The 16,819-nt window shown below is 64.9% G+C and overlaps 1 protein-coding gene across 3 annotated transcripts in view; it reads left to right on the plus strand.

The window, feature by feature from the left end:
• SHANK3 (SH3 and multiple ankyrin repeat domains 3) overlaps window positions 1-16,819 on the plus strand; it is a 780,355-nt gene that overhangs the window by 580,507 nt on the left and 183,029 nt on the right. For all 3 annotated transcript variants that reach the window (XM_075914851.2, XM_089777650.1, XM_075914857.2), the window contains one exon: window positions 2,117-2,192. In XM_075914851.2, the coding sequence (XP_075770966.2) occupies window positions 2,117-2,192 (76 nt within the window). The remainder of the gene's footprint in view (window positions 1-2,116; window positions 2,193-16,819) is intronic.

Consider the following 16,819-nt stretch of genomic DNA (forward strand, 5'->3'; position numbering starts at 1 on the left):
GTGGGTCACCCCTACGCATGGCCGGAGAGGGGTGTGAATTTGCGGCTTTGCCCAGTCGACTGTCTGGCTGTCCTGCATGGGCCCTGCTCTGCCGGCTGCCCCCTTGGTGCCCTGCCTTGCCCGGCGCAGGGTGTTCTCCGTGGCGCGGACGTGCCTGCCAGTCACCCGCTGCTCTGGCAGCGCTGCTCCAAGCGACCGTCTGGGTCGGCCAGGTGCCTGCATGGCCCAGTGACTGCTGCCCTCTGATTCTGTGCAGAGTCTGGCCTGTGGCACCTCGGGGACCAGGGAGGCGTAACCTGCAGGTAGCCGTGCCGAACCGCTCCCAGGCAGACCCCACCCGCCTCAGACGGGCTGAGAACAGCCTCTCCCTAGAAGGGCTGTGGGGTCCAGCTGGCTGACTGTCCGGCGGCTGAGAGCAGCGCTGGGTAAAGGCCTGAGCAGGCAGCAGCGGCTTTGAGTTAGCCAGAGACTGCTGTGGGGTGAGATCACCATCTGGTGGTGGCAGGGCGACACTACGGCTGGGGAGATTCGCCTCCTCCGGCCCCGGTCTCCTGGCGCAGGGGCTGTTCACAGCTCCTAGCGCAGGATGGAAAGTCGAGGGTCCCAGTATCACACAGATCACGGCTACGGGGCAGGGGAGCGTGGGCGCACTCGGGAGGTGCACGGTTTGGTACGGGGGACGGGTGGGGGACGCACTCAGGAGGTGCACGGTTCGGTACGCGGGGCAGGCGGGGGGCGCACTCGGGAGGGGCACGGTTTGGTACGGGGGGCGGGTGGGGGACGCACTTGGGAGGTGCACGGTTTGGTACGGGGGGCGGGTGGGGGACGCACTCGGGAGGTGCACGGTTCGGTACGCGGGGCAGGCGGGGGGCGCACTCGGGAGGGGCACGGTTTGGTAGGCGGGGTGGGTGGGGGGCGCACTCGGGAGGTGCACGGTTTGGTACGTGGGGCGGGCGGGGGCGCACTCGGGAGGTGCACGGTTTGGTAGGCGGGGTGGGTGGGGGACGCACTCGGGAGGTGCACGGTTCGGTACGCGGGGCAGGCGGGGGGCGCACTCGGGAGGGGCACGGTTTGGTAGGCGGGGTGGGTGGGGGGCGCACTCGGGAGGTGCACGGTTTGGTACGTGGGGCGGGCGGGGGCGCACTCGGGAGGTGCACGGTTTGGTACGTGGGGCAGGCGGGGGGCGCACTCGGGAGGGGCACGGTTTGGTAGGCGGGGTGGGTGGGGGGCACACTCGGGAGGTGCACGGTTCCCCGGGCCCTGCACCCCACCCGCAGCCAGAGGGGACTCTCAGCCAGCAGGCCAGCGTCCTGGGCCCCAGCTCGGCCCCCAGGCCAGCCAGACTGCCCCGTCCGAAGCCAGCTGAGGCCGACTCCCACACTCGGCTACTGGTCCCAGCCCTGCTGGCTGCCCCGCCCGCCGCCTCCTGCATGCAGCTTGCGAGGCAAACGGCGTCGCCCAATTGCATCTCCCGCCTGGGCGCCAGCGACCAGAGAGCCTGGGCCATTGCGGATGTGCTGGGCTGAGCAGCCTCCTTCAGTGAGTGTCTCACCCAAAACTCCCATCCCCCGCAGGGCACCAGTGCAGTGCCCAGGGAAACTGAGGCACACACACGGCATTACTGCAGAGCAGCACAGGACCGTGGGAGCCACGTCCAAACAGCAGGCGAGCAGAGTGAACACAGTCCCCAGAACAGCACAGCCACCAAGCCAAAAAACGCCCGGCGGGCCAGCTGACCTTGGCGGTGGAGGATGAGCGGGTGGAGCGGCTGCCCGGCACGCCCAGGTCTGGGCTGGGAGCAGCGCCCGGGTCTGAGAGCTGCGGGAAGCTCCAGGGGCAACGGAAACACGTTCACACGCCCGGGGGGTGTTCGCCAGGCAGCCGGTGCCAGTGCGGAAATGCCCTGCACTTACCCTTCCGGCAGCACCGTGTAACCCTGCCGGCCTGGCGCTGGAGGTCTGCCGGGCAGAGGCCTGTGCCGGCAGGGGGCAGGTCCGTGCTGGGGGGTCTGCGTCCGCAGGGACCAGGTGGAGGGGGCATGAGCTCTGTGAGCGTCCTCCCAGGGAGACGGCGCCTCGCGCATCTTCCCCCCTGAGAGCTCTGCTTTTTCTTACAGAAACGAGGGAAGACAGGACCAAGCGGCTCTTCCGCCATTACACTGTGGGCTCCTATGACAACTTCACCTCCCACAGGTAGGTGCCGGGGCCCCGGGGTCCTGGCAGAGCAGGGTGTGGAGCCGAGGGGCTGCCTGGCCTTTCCCCGGGGGCGGGAGGTTCCTTCCACCAGCGCCCTCCTGCCCTCAGAGCCCTGCAGAGACCGGGCAGCCGGCTGCGGTTGGAGCCTGAGGCTCTGGGCAGCAGAGGGGCTGGGGTCAGAGAGCGCCCCGGGCGCTGGGGGAAGGGAGAGCTCTGGGTCCCGGCTGGAGAAGGGCAGAGCGGGCTGTTGAGCTGCACAGGACGGAGGTGTGGGGCACCCCAGACGGAGCGAAGCAGGCGGAGCCCGGCCTGCAGGCGGGGGGCGTGGCGGGCTGCGTCTGGAGGCAAGGGACGGTGGGACAGCGCTGAAGGGACAGGGTCTCTGGGCTGACACAGCCGCCTGTGGCCGGGCATGGGCCTTCCCAGTGGCAGGAGCCGTGGGGGGTGGCTGGGTTTCGGGGCGAGGTGTTTGGCTGTGTCGCGGCTGGGAGGAGAGGATCAGTGTGCCCGGGCCTGAAGGGCCACGGCATGGGGACTGCAGCACGTGGGCCAATGGGAACGGATTGTCACAGCTCTACAGGAAGTCAGGTGCACGAGGAAACCGTCAGACGGGCTGAGACAGACAACGGGTGAATGTGAGGGGGGAGTCCCCGGGCTCTCTGCTGGGGCTAGTGCCATAGACTCAGGGCACTAGGACGGGAAGGGACCTCGAGAGCCATCGAGTCCAGCCTCCCGCCCTCGCGGCAGGACCCGGCACCATCTCGAATCATTCCTGACAGGCTCCTCAGTCTCTCCAGGGATGGAGACTCCACAGCTCCCTGGGCAGTGGATCCGTGTCTGCCCCCGACTGGCAGGAAGTGTTTCCAGTGTCCAACCTCCACCTCCCGGGCTGCAGGTTAAGCCCCTTGCGGCTTGTCCTGTGCTCAGAGGAACAAGTTCACTTCCTCCTCCCCGTGACTTTTAGATCCTTGAAAACTGCTCCCACGTCCCCTCAGCCTGCTCCTTCCCGACCTAAACAAGCCCAGTTCCTTCAGCCTTGCCTCAGAGCTCATGTCCTCTAGACCTCACAGAGGGCGTCGGCGCCGCAAGCCGTTCCTTCGGAATAGCGCAGAGGGCGTCGGCGCCGCGAGCCGTTCCTTCGGAATAGCGCAGAGGGCGTCCGCGCCGCGAGCCGTTCCTTCGGAATAGCGCAGAGGGTGTCAGCGCCGCGAGCCGTTCCTTCGGAATAGCGCAGAGGGCGTCCGCGCCGTGAGCCGTTCCTTCGGAATAGCACAGAGGGCGTCGGCGCCGCGAGCCGTTCCCTCGGAATAGCGCAGAGGGCGTCCGCGCCGCGAGCCGTTCCTTCGGAATAGCGCAGAGGGCGTCGGCGCCGTGAGCCGTTCCTTCGGAATAGCGCAGAGGGCGTCCGCGCCGCGAGCCGTTCCCTCGGAATAGCGCAGAGGGCGTCGGCGCCGCGAGCCGTTCCCTCGGAATAGCGCAGAGGGCGTCGGCGCCGCGAGCCGTTCCTTCGGAATAGCGCAGAGGGCGTCGGCGCCGCGAGCCATTCCCTCGGAATAGCGCAGAGGGCGTCGGCGCCGCGAGCCATTCCCTCGGAATAGCGCAGAGGGCGTCGGCGCCGCGAGCCGTTCCTTCGGAATAGCGCAGAGGGCGTCCGCGCCGTGAGCCGTTCCTTCGGAATAGCACAGAGGGCGTCGGCGCCGCGAGCCGTTCCCTCGGAATAGCGCAGAGGGCGTCCGCGCCGCGAGCCGTTCCTTCGGAATAGCGCAGAGGGCGTCGGCGCCGTGAGCCGTTCCTTCGGAATAGCGCAGAGGGCGTCCGCGCCGCGAGCCGTTCCCTCGGAATAGCGCAGAGGGCGTCGGCGCCGCGAGCCGTTCCCTCGGAATAGCGCAGAGGGCGTCGGCGCCGCGAGCCGTTCCTTCGGAATAGCGCAGAGGGCGTCGGCGCCGCGAGCCATTCCCTCGGAATAGCGCAGAGGGCGTCGGCGCCGCGAGCCATTCCCTCGGAATAGCGCAGAGGGCGTCGGCGCCGCGAGCCGTTCCTTCAGAATAGCGCAGAGGGCGTCCGCGCCGCAAGCCGTTCCCTCGGAATAGCGCAGAGGGCGTCCGCGCCGCGAGCCGTTCCTTCGGAATAGCGCAGAGGGCGTCGGCGCCGCGAGCCGTTCCTTCGGAATAGCGCAGAGGGCGTCGGCGCCGCGAGCCATTCCCTTGGAATAGCGCAGAGGGCGTCGGCGCCGCGAGCCGTTCCTTCGGAATAGCGCAGAGGGCGTCCGCGCCGCGAGCCGTTCCCTCGGAATAGCGCAGAGGGCGTCCGCGCTGCGAGCCGTTCCCTTGGAATAGCGCAGAGGGCGTCCGCGCCGCGAGCCGTTCCCTCGGAATAGCGCAGAGGGCGTCCGCGCTGCGAGCCGTTCCCTTGGAATAGCGCAGAGGGCGTCCGCGCTGCGAGCCATTCCCTAGGAATAGCGTAGAGGGCGTCCGCGCTGCGAGCCGTTCCCTCGGAATAGCGCAGAGGGCGTCCGCGCTGCGAGCCGTTCCCTTGGAATAGCGCAGAGGGCGTCCGCGCTGCGAGCCATTCCCTTGGAATAGCGCAGAGGGCGTCGGCGCCGCGAGCCGTTCCTTCAGAATAGCGCAGAGGGCGTCCGCGCCGCGAGCCGTTCCCTCGGAATAGCGCAGAGGGCGTCGGCGCCGCGAGCCGTTCCTTCGGAATAGCGCAGAGGGCGTCCGCGCCGTGAGCCGTTCCTTCGGAATAGTGCAGAGGGCGTCGGCGCCGCGAGCCGTTCCTTCGGAATAGTGCAGAGGGCGTCCGCGCCGCGAGCCGTTCCTTCGGAATAGCGCAGAGGGCGTCCGCGCTGCGAGCCGTTCCCTTGGAATAGCGCAGAGGGCGTCGGCGCCGCGAGCCATTCCTTAGGAATAGCACAGAGGGCGTCGGCGCCGCGAGCCGTTCCTTCGGAATAGCGCAGAGGGCGTCGGCGCCGCGAGCCGTTCCTTCGGAATAGCGCAGAGGGCGTCCGCGCCGCAAGCCGTTCCCTCGGAATAGCGCAGAGGGCGTCGGCGCCGCGAGCCGTTCCTTCGGAATAGCGCAGAGGGCGTCCGCGCCGCGAGCCGTTCCTTCGGAATAGCGCAGAGGGCGTCGGCGCCGCGAGCCGTTCCTTCGGAATAGTGCAGAGGGCGTCCGCGCCGCGAGCCATTCCCTTGGAATAGCGCAGAGGGCGTCGGCGCCGCGAGCCATTCCCTTGGAATAGCACAGAGGGCGTCGGCGCCGCGAGCCGTTCCTTCGGAATAGCGCAGACGATGTCGGCGCCGCGAGCCGTTCCTTCGGAATAGCGCAGAGGGCGTCCGCGCTGCGAGCCGTTCCCTTGGAATAGCGCAGAGGGCGTCGGCGCCGCAAGCCATTCCCTTGGAATAGCACAGAGGGCGTCGGCGCCGCGAGCCGTTCCTTCGGAATAGCGCAGACGATGTCGGCGCCGCGAGCCGTTCCTTCGGAATAGCACAGAGGGCGTCGGCGCCGCGAGCCGTTCCTTCGGAATAGTGCAGAGGGCGCCCGCGCTGCGAGCCATTCCCTTGGAATAGCGCAGAGGGCGTCCGCGCCGCGAGCCGTTCCCTTGGAATAGCGCAGAGGGCGTCGGCGCCGCGAGCCGTTCCCTTGGAATAGCGCAGAGGGCGTCCGCGCCGCGAGCCGTTCCCTCGGAATAGCGCAGAGGGCGTCGGCGCCGCGAGCCGTTCCCTCGGAATAGCGCAGAGGGCGTCGGCGCCGCGAGCCGTTCCATCGGAATAGCGCAGAGGGCGTCGGCGCTGCGAGCCGTTCCCTCGGAATAGCGCAGAGGGCGTCGGCGCCGCGAGCCGTTCCCTCGGAATAGCGCAGAGGGCGTCCGCGCCGCGAGCCGTTCCCTCGGAATAGCGCAGAGGGCGTCGGCGCCGCGAGCCGTTCCTTCGGAATAGCGCAGAGGGCGTCCGCGCCGCGAGCCGTTCCTTCGGAATAGCGCAGAGGGCGTCGGCGCCGCGAGCCGTTCCTTCGGAATAGCGCAGAGGGCGTCCGCGCTGCGAGCCGTTCCCTTGGAATAGCGCAGAGGGCGTCGGCGCCGCGAGCCATTCCCTTGGAATAGCACAGAGGGCGTCGGCGCCGCGAGCCGTTCCTTCGGAATAGCGCAGACGATGTCGGCGCCGCGAGCCGTTCCTTCGGAATAGCGCAGAGGGCGTCGGCGCCGCGAGCCGTTCCTTCGGAATAGTGCAGAGGGCGTCCGCGCCGCGAGCCGTTCCTTCGGAATAGCGCAGAGGGCGTCCGCGCCGCGAGCCGTTCCCTTGGAATAGCGCAGAGGGCGTCGGCGCCGCGAGCCGTTCCCTTGGAATAGCGCAGAGGGCGTCCGCGCCGCGAGCCGTTCCCTCGGAATAGCGCAGAGGGCGTCGGCGCCGCAAGCCGTTCCCTCGGAATAGCGCAGAGGGCGTCGGCGCCGCGAGCCGTTCCATCGGAATAGCGCAGAGGGAGTCGGCGCTGCGAGCCGTTCCCTCGGAATAGCGCAGAGGGCGTCCGCGCCGCGAGCCGTTCCTTCGGAATAGCGCAGAGGGCGCCCGCGCTGCGAGCCATTCCCTTGGAATAGCGCAGAGGGCGTCGGCGCCGCGAGCCGTTCCCTTGGAATAGCGCAGAGGGCGTCCGCGCCGCGAGCCATTCCCTTGGAATAGCGCAGAGGGCGTCCGCGCCGCGAGCCGTTCCCTTGGAATAGCGCAGAGGGCGTCCACGCCGCGAGCCGTTCCTTAGGAATAGCGCAGAGGGCGTCCGCGCCGCGAGCCGTTCGTTCGGAATAGCGCAGAGGGCGTCCGCGCCGCGAGCCGTTCGTTCGGAATAGCGCAGAGGGCGTCGGCGCCGCGAGCCGTTCGTTTGGAATAGCGCAGAGGGCGTCCGCGCCGCGAGCCATTCCTTAGGAATAGCGCAGAGGGCGTACGCGCCGCGAGCCGTTCCTTAGGAATAGCGCAGAGGGCGTCGGCGCCGCGAGCCGTTCGTTCGGAATAGCGCAGAGGGCGTCGGCGCCGCGAGCCCTTCGTTTGGAATAGCGCAGAGGGTGTCCGCGCCGCGAGCCGTTCCTTAGGAATAGCGCAGAGGGCGTACGCGCCGCGAGCCGTTCCTTAGGAATAGCGCAGAGGGCGTCGGCGCCGCGAGCCGTTCGTTCGGAATAGCGCAGAGGGCGTCAGCGCCGCGAGCCGTTCGTTCGGAATAGCGCAGAGGGCGTCCGCACCGCGAGCCGTTCCTTCGGAATAGCGCAGAGGGCGTACGCGCCACGAGCCGTTCCTTCGGAATAGCGCAGAGGGCGGCCGCACCGCGAGCCGTTCCTTCGGAATAGCGCAGAGGCCGTCGGCGCCGCGAGCCGTTCCCTTGGAATAGCACAGAGGGCGTCCGCGCCGCGAACCATTCCTTCGGAATAGCGCAGAGGGCGTCAGCGCCGTGAGCCGTTCCTTCGGAATAGCGCAGAGGGCGTCCGTGCCGCGAACCGTTCCTTCGGAATAGCGCAGAGGGCGTCGGCGCCGTGAGCCGTTCCTTCGGAATAGCGCAGAGGGCGTCGGCGCCGCGAGTCGTTCCTTCGGAATAGCGCAGAGGGCGTCCACGCCGCGAGCCGTTCGTTCGGAATAGCGCAGAGGGCGTCCGTGCCGCGAACCGTTCCTTCAGAATAGCGCAGAGGGCGTCGGCGCCGTGAGCCGTTCCTTCGGAATAGCGCAGAGGGCGTCGGCGCCGCGAGCCGTTCCTTCGGAACAGTGTTGAGCTAAAGGACTTCTTACTCGGATTCCCGTACCTCTCAGTTCACGAGGGGCGAGGGATGTGGCAGGAAGAGCGCTCCCCCCTTCCACTTCCTGATGTGCAGGTCGCGCCAAAAGCCGACTTGAGTGTTTCGACTCCGGCGATGCCGTTGATGCAGCTGAAGTTGTGCAGTGTGACTGTGCCGAGAGACGCGTTGGGTGGCAGACGGCCGAGGGAGGCCTGGTACCCGTGGGACACCCTGGAAACGGGAGGCAGCGCTAGCTCCGTGTCCAGTGCCCGTCCCGGAACGTGGGCCGTGCGCGTGTTCCCTTCCTGGTTTCCAATCAGCCCGGCAGGCGGTGTCAGAGCGAATGCCGGACGGAAGCCCAAGTCTTAGGCAGCTCTGTTCTCTCATTCCAACTTGTCATCCCATCAAAACAATCAAGTTCGTCTGCCAGGGCCTGTTGATTGGCGTTAATTCAGTTAACTTCCTTTCGCTCTCTGTGAAGTCAGTCCCATGTCCATGGCTCCGTCGTCGCGCCCGAGCCGGAATTCACCAGGCCCTTGCCCCATTGTTCACTCTCCTGCCCTCCTCGGCTGCCCCAGGGCGCAGATGCTGGTTGAAAACCTGCAGAAGGGGCAGCCGCTCAGCCAGCCCTTGCACAGGGTGTGTGCTGGAGGGCAGGTATGAACAGCCCTGCCCCACTCAGGGCCTTGCTGCTCCTCCTACCTGGCCCCTGGGTCCCCTCTCCGGGTTCGGTTGGCCTGGTACATCCCCACTCTGCAGATGTTGCTTGGGGGTGAGCCCCACAGCTCCCTCAGGCTTCGGGTTTTCCGTGGGCCCACGGTGGTAGCGCCTGCCAGGCAGCCCCATGGCTCCGGTTTCCAGTCCAGGTCCAGCCCCTTTGCAAGAGTGGAGAGCCTCCCTGGATTGGCTCTGTGCCTGCCTTTCCCAAGGAGTCCGGGGTGTGTCTGTCCCGCCCACCCCGCGCCCTCCAGACCGGCACTGCTGGTAGGCAGCCCCGGTGCAAACAGCCGGGCTCCATTGGAGTCGTGGACAGACTCCTCCCTTCCGCCGCTGCTGTGGTGTGGGACCCTGGGGCAAATCCCCCGGCCCTGGCCCAGCCCACAGCTCGTGTCCTGCCTACGTGGGGCAGTGAGTGAGATGTGCCGGCACGGCGCCAGCTCTCTGCTCCAACGAGCTCGCCGTCTGCAAGCAAAGCCGCGGGCCCAGGACCAAGGGCTGCAGCTGGCGCTGCTGGTTTTTCTGCCCTCCTGCCGGGCGGCTGTCTGTGGGCCTCATGCCAGAGGCGGGTCTCCGAGAGGGACTGAGGGGCAGCGCAGGCCTTAGGACCCAGCCAGGGAAAGGGTGCACGGCGGCAGAGGGTCCCTGCGAGTGGCACGGCCTGGCTGCCCTGCCAGAGGAGCCTGCCTCAGGCCAGGAATCCGCGCGGAGATGCTGCCCGCTGGGGGAGAGCGGGGAGATTCTGTGACCGGAGCTGAAGGACCCTTCCAGCCGCCTGGGTTTGGGGCAGGCGCTTGTGCGGGAGCCAGGCGGGGCAGCAGGTTACCCGCTGCAGGGCCTCTGTACCCGTCACTCGCTGGCATGCGTGAGCGCGAGTCAGCAAATCAGCTCTTCCCGGCAGAGTCCACAATGGGCCCGTAGCGGACTCTGCGCTTCCCAGGGCGGGGAGCCGCCTTGCTTTAACGAGCAGGTGAGACTTGCACGCTGCCGAATCTCGCCCAGCAAGGTGCTGTGTCCGGCTCGCCGAGAGCAGCCACAAGGGTTCCCGACGCGCTACCTGCACTCCCGCCCCATCCCACTCCCTTCCTCCCACGCGCAGGCTTCCCAACGCCAGGTCTCCCAGGCTGGGAATTCATTTCCTAATTGCTCACAGGCTACACGGGAAAATAATCAGTTTCTCTTTGGCAAAGAAACTCTGCTGAGTCTTGTCGCATTTCAAAGCAAGAAACTGCTGCGTTTTCCCCCTCGCTCCTTAACGGCCATTGCCCCCGCCCCAGTGGAAGAGACATTCAAAATGCAAAGCAAGGCTGGGTCTTGGACAAGGGTTCGTGCTGTACGTGCAGAAGTAGCCATCGCTCCTGTGCCCCTGCCTGCCTCGGCTGCAGACGCTGGACCAGAAGTCCTGGGGTTCTGAGTGGCGGCGTGAAAGCACCAGCGAACATGTGGAGCGGTGACTTGTACTGCTCCGTATCCGCTCGCCGAAAGGGAAGTACGAGATGCGTGTGGTGTGCAGCATCCAGAGCTTTTCTCCATCCCGTCTGCTGTCTCTGCGAGAGCTGCGCCACTCAGTGATGCTGCCGAGGAAGGCACAGCAAGCAGCTACTCAAAACAGGTTAGGGTTAGGATTCCCTGGGATGCTATCATGAAGGGGACAGGAGTCCAGGACAGCTGGCAGGATTTTAAAGAAGCCTTATTGAAGGCACAGGAAGAAACCATCCCGATGCGCAGCAAGAAAAGCAAATGAGGTACGCAACCAGATTGGCTTACCAGGGACGTCTTTGGTGAGCTGAAACACAAAAAGGAAGCTGACAAGAAGCTGACAAGAAGTAGAAACTTGGACAGATGACTAGGGAGGAGTATAAATACTGGAAGAACTGGAATTGCAGCTGGCAAGGGATGTGAAGGGGAGCAAGAAAGGTTTCTACAGGCATGTTAGCAATAAGAGGGTGATCAGAGAGGTGTGGGACCGTTACTGGATGAGGGAGGTAACCTAGTGACAGATGATGTGGGGAAAGCTGAAGTACTCAATGCTTTCTTTGCCTCTGTCTTCACGGACAAGGTCAGCTCCCGGAGTAATGTGCTAAGTGAAGCAAGATGGGCTGAAGAGGGACAGCCCTTGGCGGGTAAAGAACAGGTTCAGAACTATTTAGAAAAGCTAAATGTACATAAATCCATGGGTCTGGACTTGATGCATCTGAGGGTGCTGAGGGAGTTGGCTAGTGTCATGGCGGAGCCTTTGGCCATTATCTTTGAAAACTCGTGGAGATCGGCAAAGATCCCGGATGATTGGAAAAAGGCAAATGTAGTGCCCATCTTTAAAAAAGGGAAGGACGATCCAGGGAACTACAGACCAGTCAGCTTCACATTAGTCCTCAGAAAAATCATGGAGGGATCCTCAAGGAATCCATTTTGAAGCACTTGGAAGAGAGGAAAGTGATCAGGAATAGTCAGCATGGATTCACAAAGGGCAAGTTGTGCCTCACCAATCTGATTAGCTTCTCTAATGAGGTAACTGGCTCTGTGGACGTGGGAAAGTCAGTGAATGTGATAGACCTTGACTTTAGCAAGGCTTTTGATACGGTCTCCCACAGTATTCTTGCCAGCAAGTTAAGGGAATGTGGATTGGATAAATGGACGGTAAGATGGATAGAAAGCTGGCTAGACTGTCGGGCCCAATGGGTAGTGATCAACGGCTCGATGTCAGGTTGGTGGTCGGTTTCTAGCGGAGTGCCCCAAGGATCGGTTCTACTACCAGTTTTGTTCAACATCTTTATTAATGACCTGGATGAGGGGCTGGATTGCACCCTCAGCAAGTTTGCAGATGACACTAAGCTGGGGGGAGAGGTGGATACGCTGGAGGGCAGGGATGGGTCCAGAGTGACCTGGACAGATTAGAGGATTGGGCCAAAAGAAATCTGATGCGTTTCAACAAGGACAAATGCAGAGTCCTGCCCTTGGGACGGAAGAATCCCAAGCATTGGTACAGGCTGGGAACCGACTGGCTAAGTAGCAGTTCTGCAGAAAAGGACCTGGGGATTACAGTGGATGAGAAGGACCTGGGGGCTACAGTGGATGAGAAGCTGGATATGAGTCAACAGTGTGTCCTTGTAGCCAAGAAGGCTAATGGCATATTAGGGGGCATTAGGAGGAGCATTGCCAGCAGATCCAGAGATGTCATTATTCCCCTTTATTTGGCTCTGGTGAGGCCACATCTGGTTAATTGCCTAGTGGACAGGGGAACCCGGAGATACATTAGATATGGGGTTCCCAAACTTTTTGACACGGGGACCAGGAAATCCATTCCCGAGCTTTTGGAGGATCGGAGCATTCATTTGCATATTTGCATATCATTAAGCAAATGATAAATATGCAAATAAGTTGTTTCTGGTCCTCCCAAAGCCCCCAGTGCCAGCTTTAACAAAGGTTTTGATACGGTCACCCACAATATTCTTGCCAGCAAGTTAAGGGAATGTGCATTGGATACATGGACTGTAAGATGGATAGGAAGCTGGCTAGATCAGGGTTTCCCAAACTTTTACCTTTAGTTGGAACCCGTTTTTTTCAGTACTGTCTTTTGCAGCCCAAAACTATAAACGCATATAAAAAAAAGAATGAAAAATGAATAAATGTTCAGTGTTTCACCTGGCTGCACCCTCCTCCCAGCCCGGGCCAGGGCTTGGGGGACCCGGAACCGCACGGACACTCTGGGAGGCGGGAGCAGGAGCAGATTTGGGGTAGGGTATTTGGCTAGGAGGGAGGGTGCAAGGAGGGGACTTGGGCAGGAGTTGGACCTCCCTGGTCTGGCATCTTCTGGACCTGACTGGTCCCAGATGAGGGATTTTTTGGACCAGGGGAAGGCATTTCAGGGCTCCTGGATCCCCTCCCCCCACTAGGCTTCTTTGCACCTCCCTCCCCTGCAACCCAGCTGAGCTGCCCACACCCACTGGTTCCCTGCTCCTCCCCCAAAACCATCCCCACAATCCAAGGATGTGCAGCACCAGTTCCCTGCAGCCCCCCACAGCCCAGCTGAGCTGCCCGTCTGTTCCCTATGCCTTCCCCCTCCACCTCAGCCCAGCTGAGCCCTGCACTGGTTCCCTGCAGCCCCCCACAGCCCAGCTGAGCTGCCCGTCTGTTCCCTATGCCTTCCCCCATCCACCTCAGCCCAGCTGAGCCCTGCACTGGTTCCCTGCAGCCCCCCACAGCCCAGCTGAGCTGCCCGTCTGTTCCCTATGCCTTCCCCCATCCACCTCAGCCCAGCTGAGCCCTGCACTGGTTCCCTGCATGCCTCCCCCATAGCCCAGCTGAGCTGCCCGTCTGTTCCCTATGCCTTCCCCCATCCACCTCAGCCCAGCTGAGCCCCACACTGGTTCCCTGCAGCCCCCCCACAGCCCAGCTGAGCTGCCCGTCTGTTCCCTATGCCTTCCCCCATCCACCTCAGCCCAGCTGAGCCCTGCACTGGTTCCCTGCAGCCCCCCACAGCCCAGCTGAGCCCCACACTGGTTCCCTGCAGCCCCCCACAGCCCAGCTGAGCTGCCCGTCTGTTCCCTATGCCTTCCCCCATCCACCTCAGCCCAGCTGAGCCCTGCACTGGTTCCCTGCAGCCCCCCACAGCCCAGCTGAGCTGCCCGTCTGTTCCCTATGCCTTCCCCCATCCACCTCAACCCAGCTGAGCCCTGCACTGGTTCCCTGCAGCCCCCCACAGCCCAGCTGAGCTGCCTGTCTGTTCCCTATGCCTTCCCCCATCCACCTCAGCCCAGCTGAGCCCTGCACTGGTTCCCTGCAGCCCCCCACAGCCCAGCTGAGCTGCCCGTCTGTTCCCTATGCCTTCCCCCATCCACCTCAGCCCAGCTGAGCCCTGCACTGGTTCCCTGCATGCCTCCCCCACAGCCCAGCTGAGCTGCCCGTCTGTTCCCTATGCCTTCCCCCTCCACCTCAGCCCAGCTGAGCCCTGCACTGGTTCCCTGCAGCCCCCCACAGCCCAGCTGAGCCCCACACTGGTTCCCTGCAGCCCCCCACAGCCCAGCTGAGCTGCCCGTCTGTTCCCTATGCCTTCCCCCATCCACCTCAGCCCAGCTGAGCCCTGCACTGGTTCCCTGCAGCCCCCCACAGCCCAGCTGAGCCCCACACTGGTTCCCTGCAGCCCCCCACAGCCCAGCTGAGCTGCCCGTCTGTTCCCTATGCCTTCCCCCATCCACCTCAGCCCAGCTGAGCCCCACACTGGTTCCCTGCAGCCCCCCACAGCCCAGCTGAGCTGCCTTTCTGTTCCCTATGCCTTCCCCCATCCACCTCAGCCCAGCTGAGCCCTGCACTGGTTCCCTGCAGCCCCCCACAGCCCAGCTGAGCTGCCCGTCTGTTCCCTATGCCTTCCCCCATCCACCTCAGCCCAGCTGAGCCCTGCACTGGTTCCCTGCAGCCCCCCACAGCCCAGCTGAGCTGCCCGTCTGTTCCCTATGCCTTCCCCCTCCACCTCAGCCCAGCTGAGCTGCCCGTCTGTTCCCTATGCCTTCCCCCATCCACCTCAGCCCAGCTGAGCCCTGCACTGGTTCCCTGCATGCCTCACCCACAGACCAGCTGAGCTGCCCGTCTGTTCCCTATGCCTTCCCCTATCCACCTCAGCCCAGCTGAGCCCTGCACTGGTTCCCTGCATGCCTCACCCACAGACCAGCTGAGCTGCCCGTCTGTTCCCTATGCCTTCCCCTATCCACCTCAGCCCAGCTGAGCCCTGCACTGGTTCCCTGCAGCCCCCCACAGCCCAGCTGAGCTGCCTGTCTGTTCCCTATGCCTTCCCCCATCCACCTCAGCCCAGCTGAGCCCCACACTGGTTCCCTGCAGCCCCCCACAGCCCAGCTGAGCTGCCCGTCTGTTCCCTATGCCTTCCCCATCCACCTCAGCCCAGCTGAGCCCTGCACTGGTTCCCTGCAGCCCCCCACAGCCCAGCTGAGCTGCCCGTCTGTTCCCTATGCCTTCCCCTATCCACCTCAGCCCAGCTGAGCCCTGCACTGGTTCCCTGCAGCCCCCCACAGCCCAGCTGAGCTGCCCGTCTGTTCCCTATGCCTTCCCCTATCCACCTCAGCCCAGCTGAGCCCTGCACTGGTTCCCTGCAGCCCCCCACAGCCCAGCTGAGCTGCCCGTCTGTTCCCTATGCCTTCCCCCATCCACCTCAGCCCAGCTGAGCCCTGCACTGGTTCCCTGCAGCCCCCCACAGCCCAGCTGAGCCCTGCACTGGTTCCCTGCAGCCCCCCACAGCACAGCTGAGCCCTGCACTGGTTCCCTGCAGCCCCCCACAGCACAGCTGAGCCCTGCACTGGTTCCCTGCAGCCCCCCTCAGCCCAGCTGAGCCCTGCACTGGTTCCCTGCAGCCCCCCTCAGCCCAGCTGAGCCCTGCACTGGTTCCCTGCAGCCCCCCTCAGCCCAGCTGAGCCCCGCACTGGTTCCCTGCAGCCCCCCACAGCCCAGCTGAGCCCTGCACTGGTTCCCTGCAGCCCCCCTCAGCCCCGCTGAGCCCTGCACTGGTTCCCTGCAGCCCCCCTCAGCCCAGCTGAGCCCTGCACTGGTTCCCTGCAGCCCCCCACAGCCCAGCTGAGCCCTGCACTGGTTCCCTGCAGCCCCCCTCAGCCCAGCTGAGCCCTGCACTGGTTCCCTGCAGCCCCCCTCAGCCCAGCTGAGCCCCGCACTGGTTCCCTGCAGCCCCCCTCAGCCCAGCTGAGCCCCGCACTGGTTCCCTGCAGCCCCCCTCAGCCCAGCTGAGCCCTGCACTGGTTCCCTGCAGCCCCCCACAGCCCAGCTGAGCCCTGCACTGGTTCCCTGCTGCCCCCCTCAGCCCAGCTGAGCCCTGCACTGGTTCCCTGCAGCCCCCCACAGCCCAGCTGAGCCCTGCACTGGTTCCCTGCAGCCCCCCACAGCCCAGCTGAGCCCTGCACTGGTTCCCTGCATGCCTCCCCCACAGCCCAGCTGAGCCCTGCACTGGTTCCCTGCAGCCCCCCTCAGCCCAGCTGAGCCCTGCACTGGTTCCCTGCAGCCCCCCACAGCCCAGCTGAGCCCTGCACTGGTTCCCTGCAGCCCCCCACAGCCCAGCTGAGCCCCACACTGGTTCCCTGCAGCCCCCCACAGCCCAGCTGAGCTGCCCGTCTGTTCCCTATGCCTTCCCCCATCCACCTCAGCCCAGCTGAGCCCTGCACTGGTTCCCTGCAGCCCCCCACAGCCCAGCTGAGCCCCACACTGGTTCCCTGCAGCCCCCCACAGCCCAGCTGAGCTGCCCGTCTGTTCCCTATGCCTTCCCCCATCCACCTCAGCCCAGCTGAGCCCCACACTGGTTCCCTGCAGCCCCCCACAGCCCAGCTGAGCTGCCCGTCTGTTCCCTATGCCTTCCCCCATCCACCTCAGCCCAGCTGAGCCCCACACTGGTTCCCTGCAGCCCCCCACAGCCCAGCTGAGCTGCCTGTCTGTTCCCTATGCCTTCCCCCATCCACCTCAGCCCAGCTGAGCCCTGCACTGGTTCCCTGCAGCCCCCCACAGCCCAGCTGAGCTGCCCGTCTGTTCCCTATGCCTTCCCCCATCCACCTCAGCCCAGCTGAGCCCTGCACTGGTTCCCTGCAGCCCCCCACAGCCCAGCTGAGCTGCCCGTCTGTTCCCTATGCCTTCCCCCATCCACCTCAGCCCAGCTGAGCCCTGCACTGGTTCCCTGCAGCCCCCCACAGCCCAGCTGAGCTGCCCGTCTGTTCCCTATGCCTTCCCCCATCCACCTCAGCCCAGCTGAGCCCTGCACTGGTTCCCTGCAGCCCCCCACAGCCCAGCTGAGCTGCCCGTCTGTTCCCTATGCCTTCCCCTATCCACCTCAGCCCAGCTGAGCCCTGCACTGGTTCCCTGCATGCCTCACCCACAGACCAGCTGAGCTGCCCGTCTGTTCCCTATGCCTTCCCCTATCCACCTCAGCCCAGCTGAGCCCTGCACTGGTTCCCTGCAGCCCCCCACAGCCCAGCTGAGCTGCCTGTCTGTTCCCTATGCCTTCCCCTATCCACCTCAGCCCAGCTGAGCCCCACACTGGTTCCCTGCAGCCCCCCACAGCCCAGCTGAGCTGCCCGTCTGTTCCCTATGCCTTCCCCATCCACCTCAGCCCAGCTGAGCCCCACACTGGTTCCCTGCAGCCCCCCACAGCCCA

This window comes from Pelodiscus sinensis, chromosome 1, assembly GCF_052426305.1.
Source record: "Pelodiscus sinensis isolate ZL-2025 chromosome 1, ASM5242630v1, whole genome shotgun sequence".
Classification (NCBI taxonomy): Eukaryota; Metazoa; Chordata; order Testudines; family Trionychidae; genus Pelodiscus; species Pelodiscus sinensis.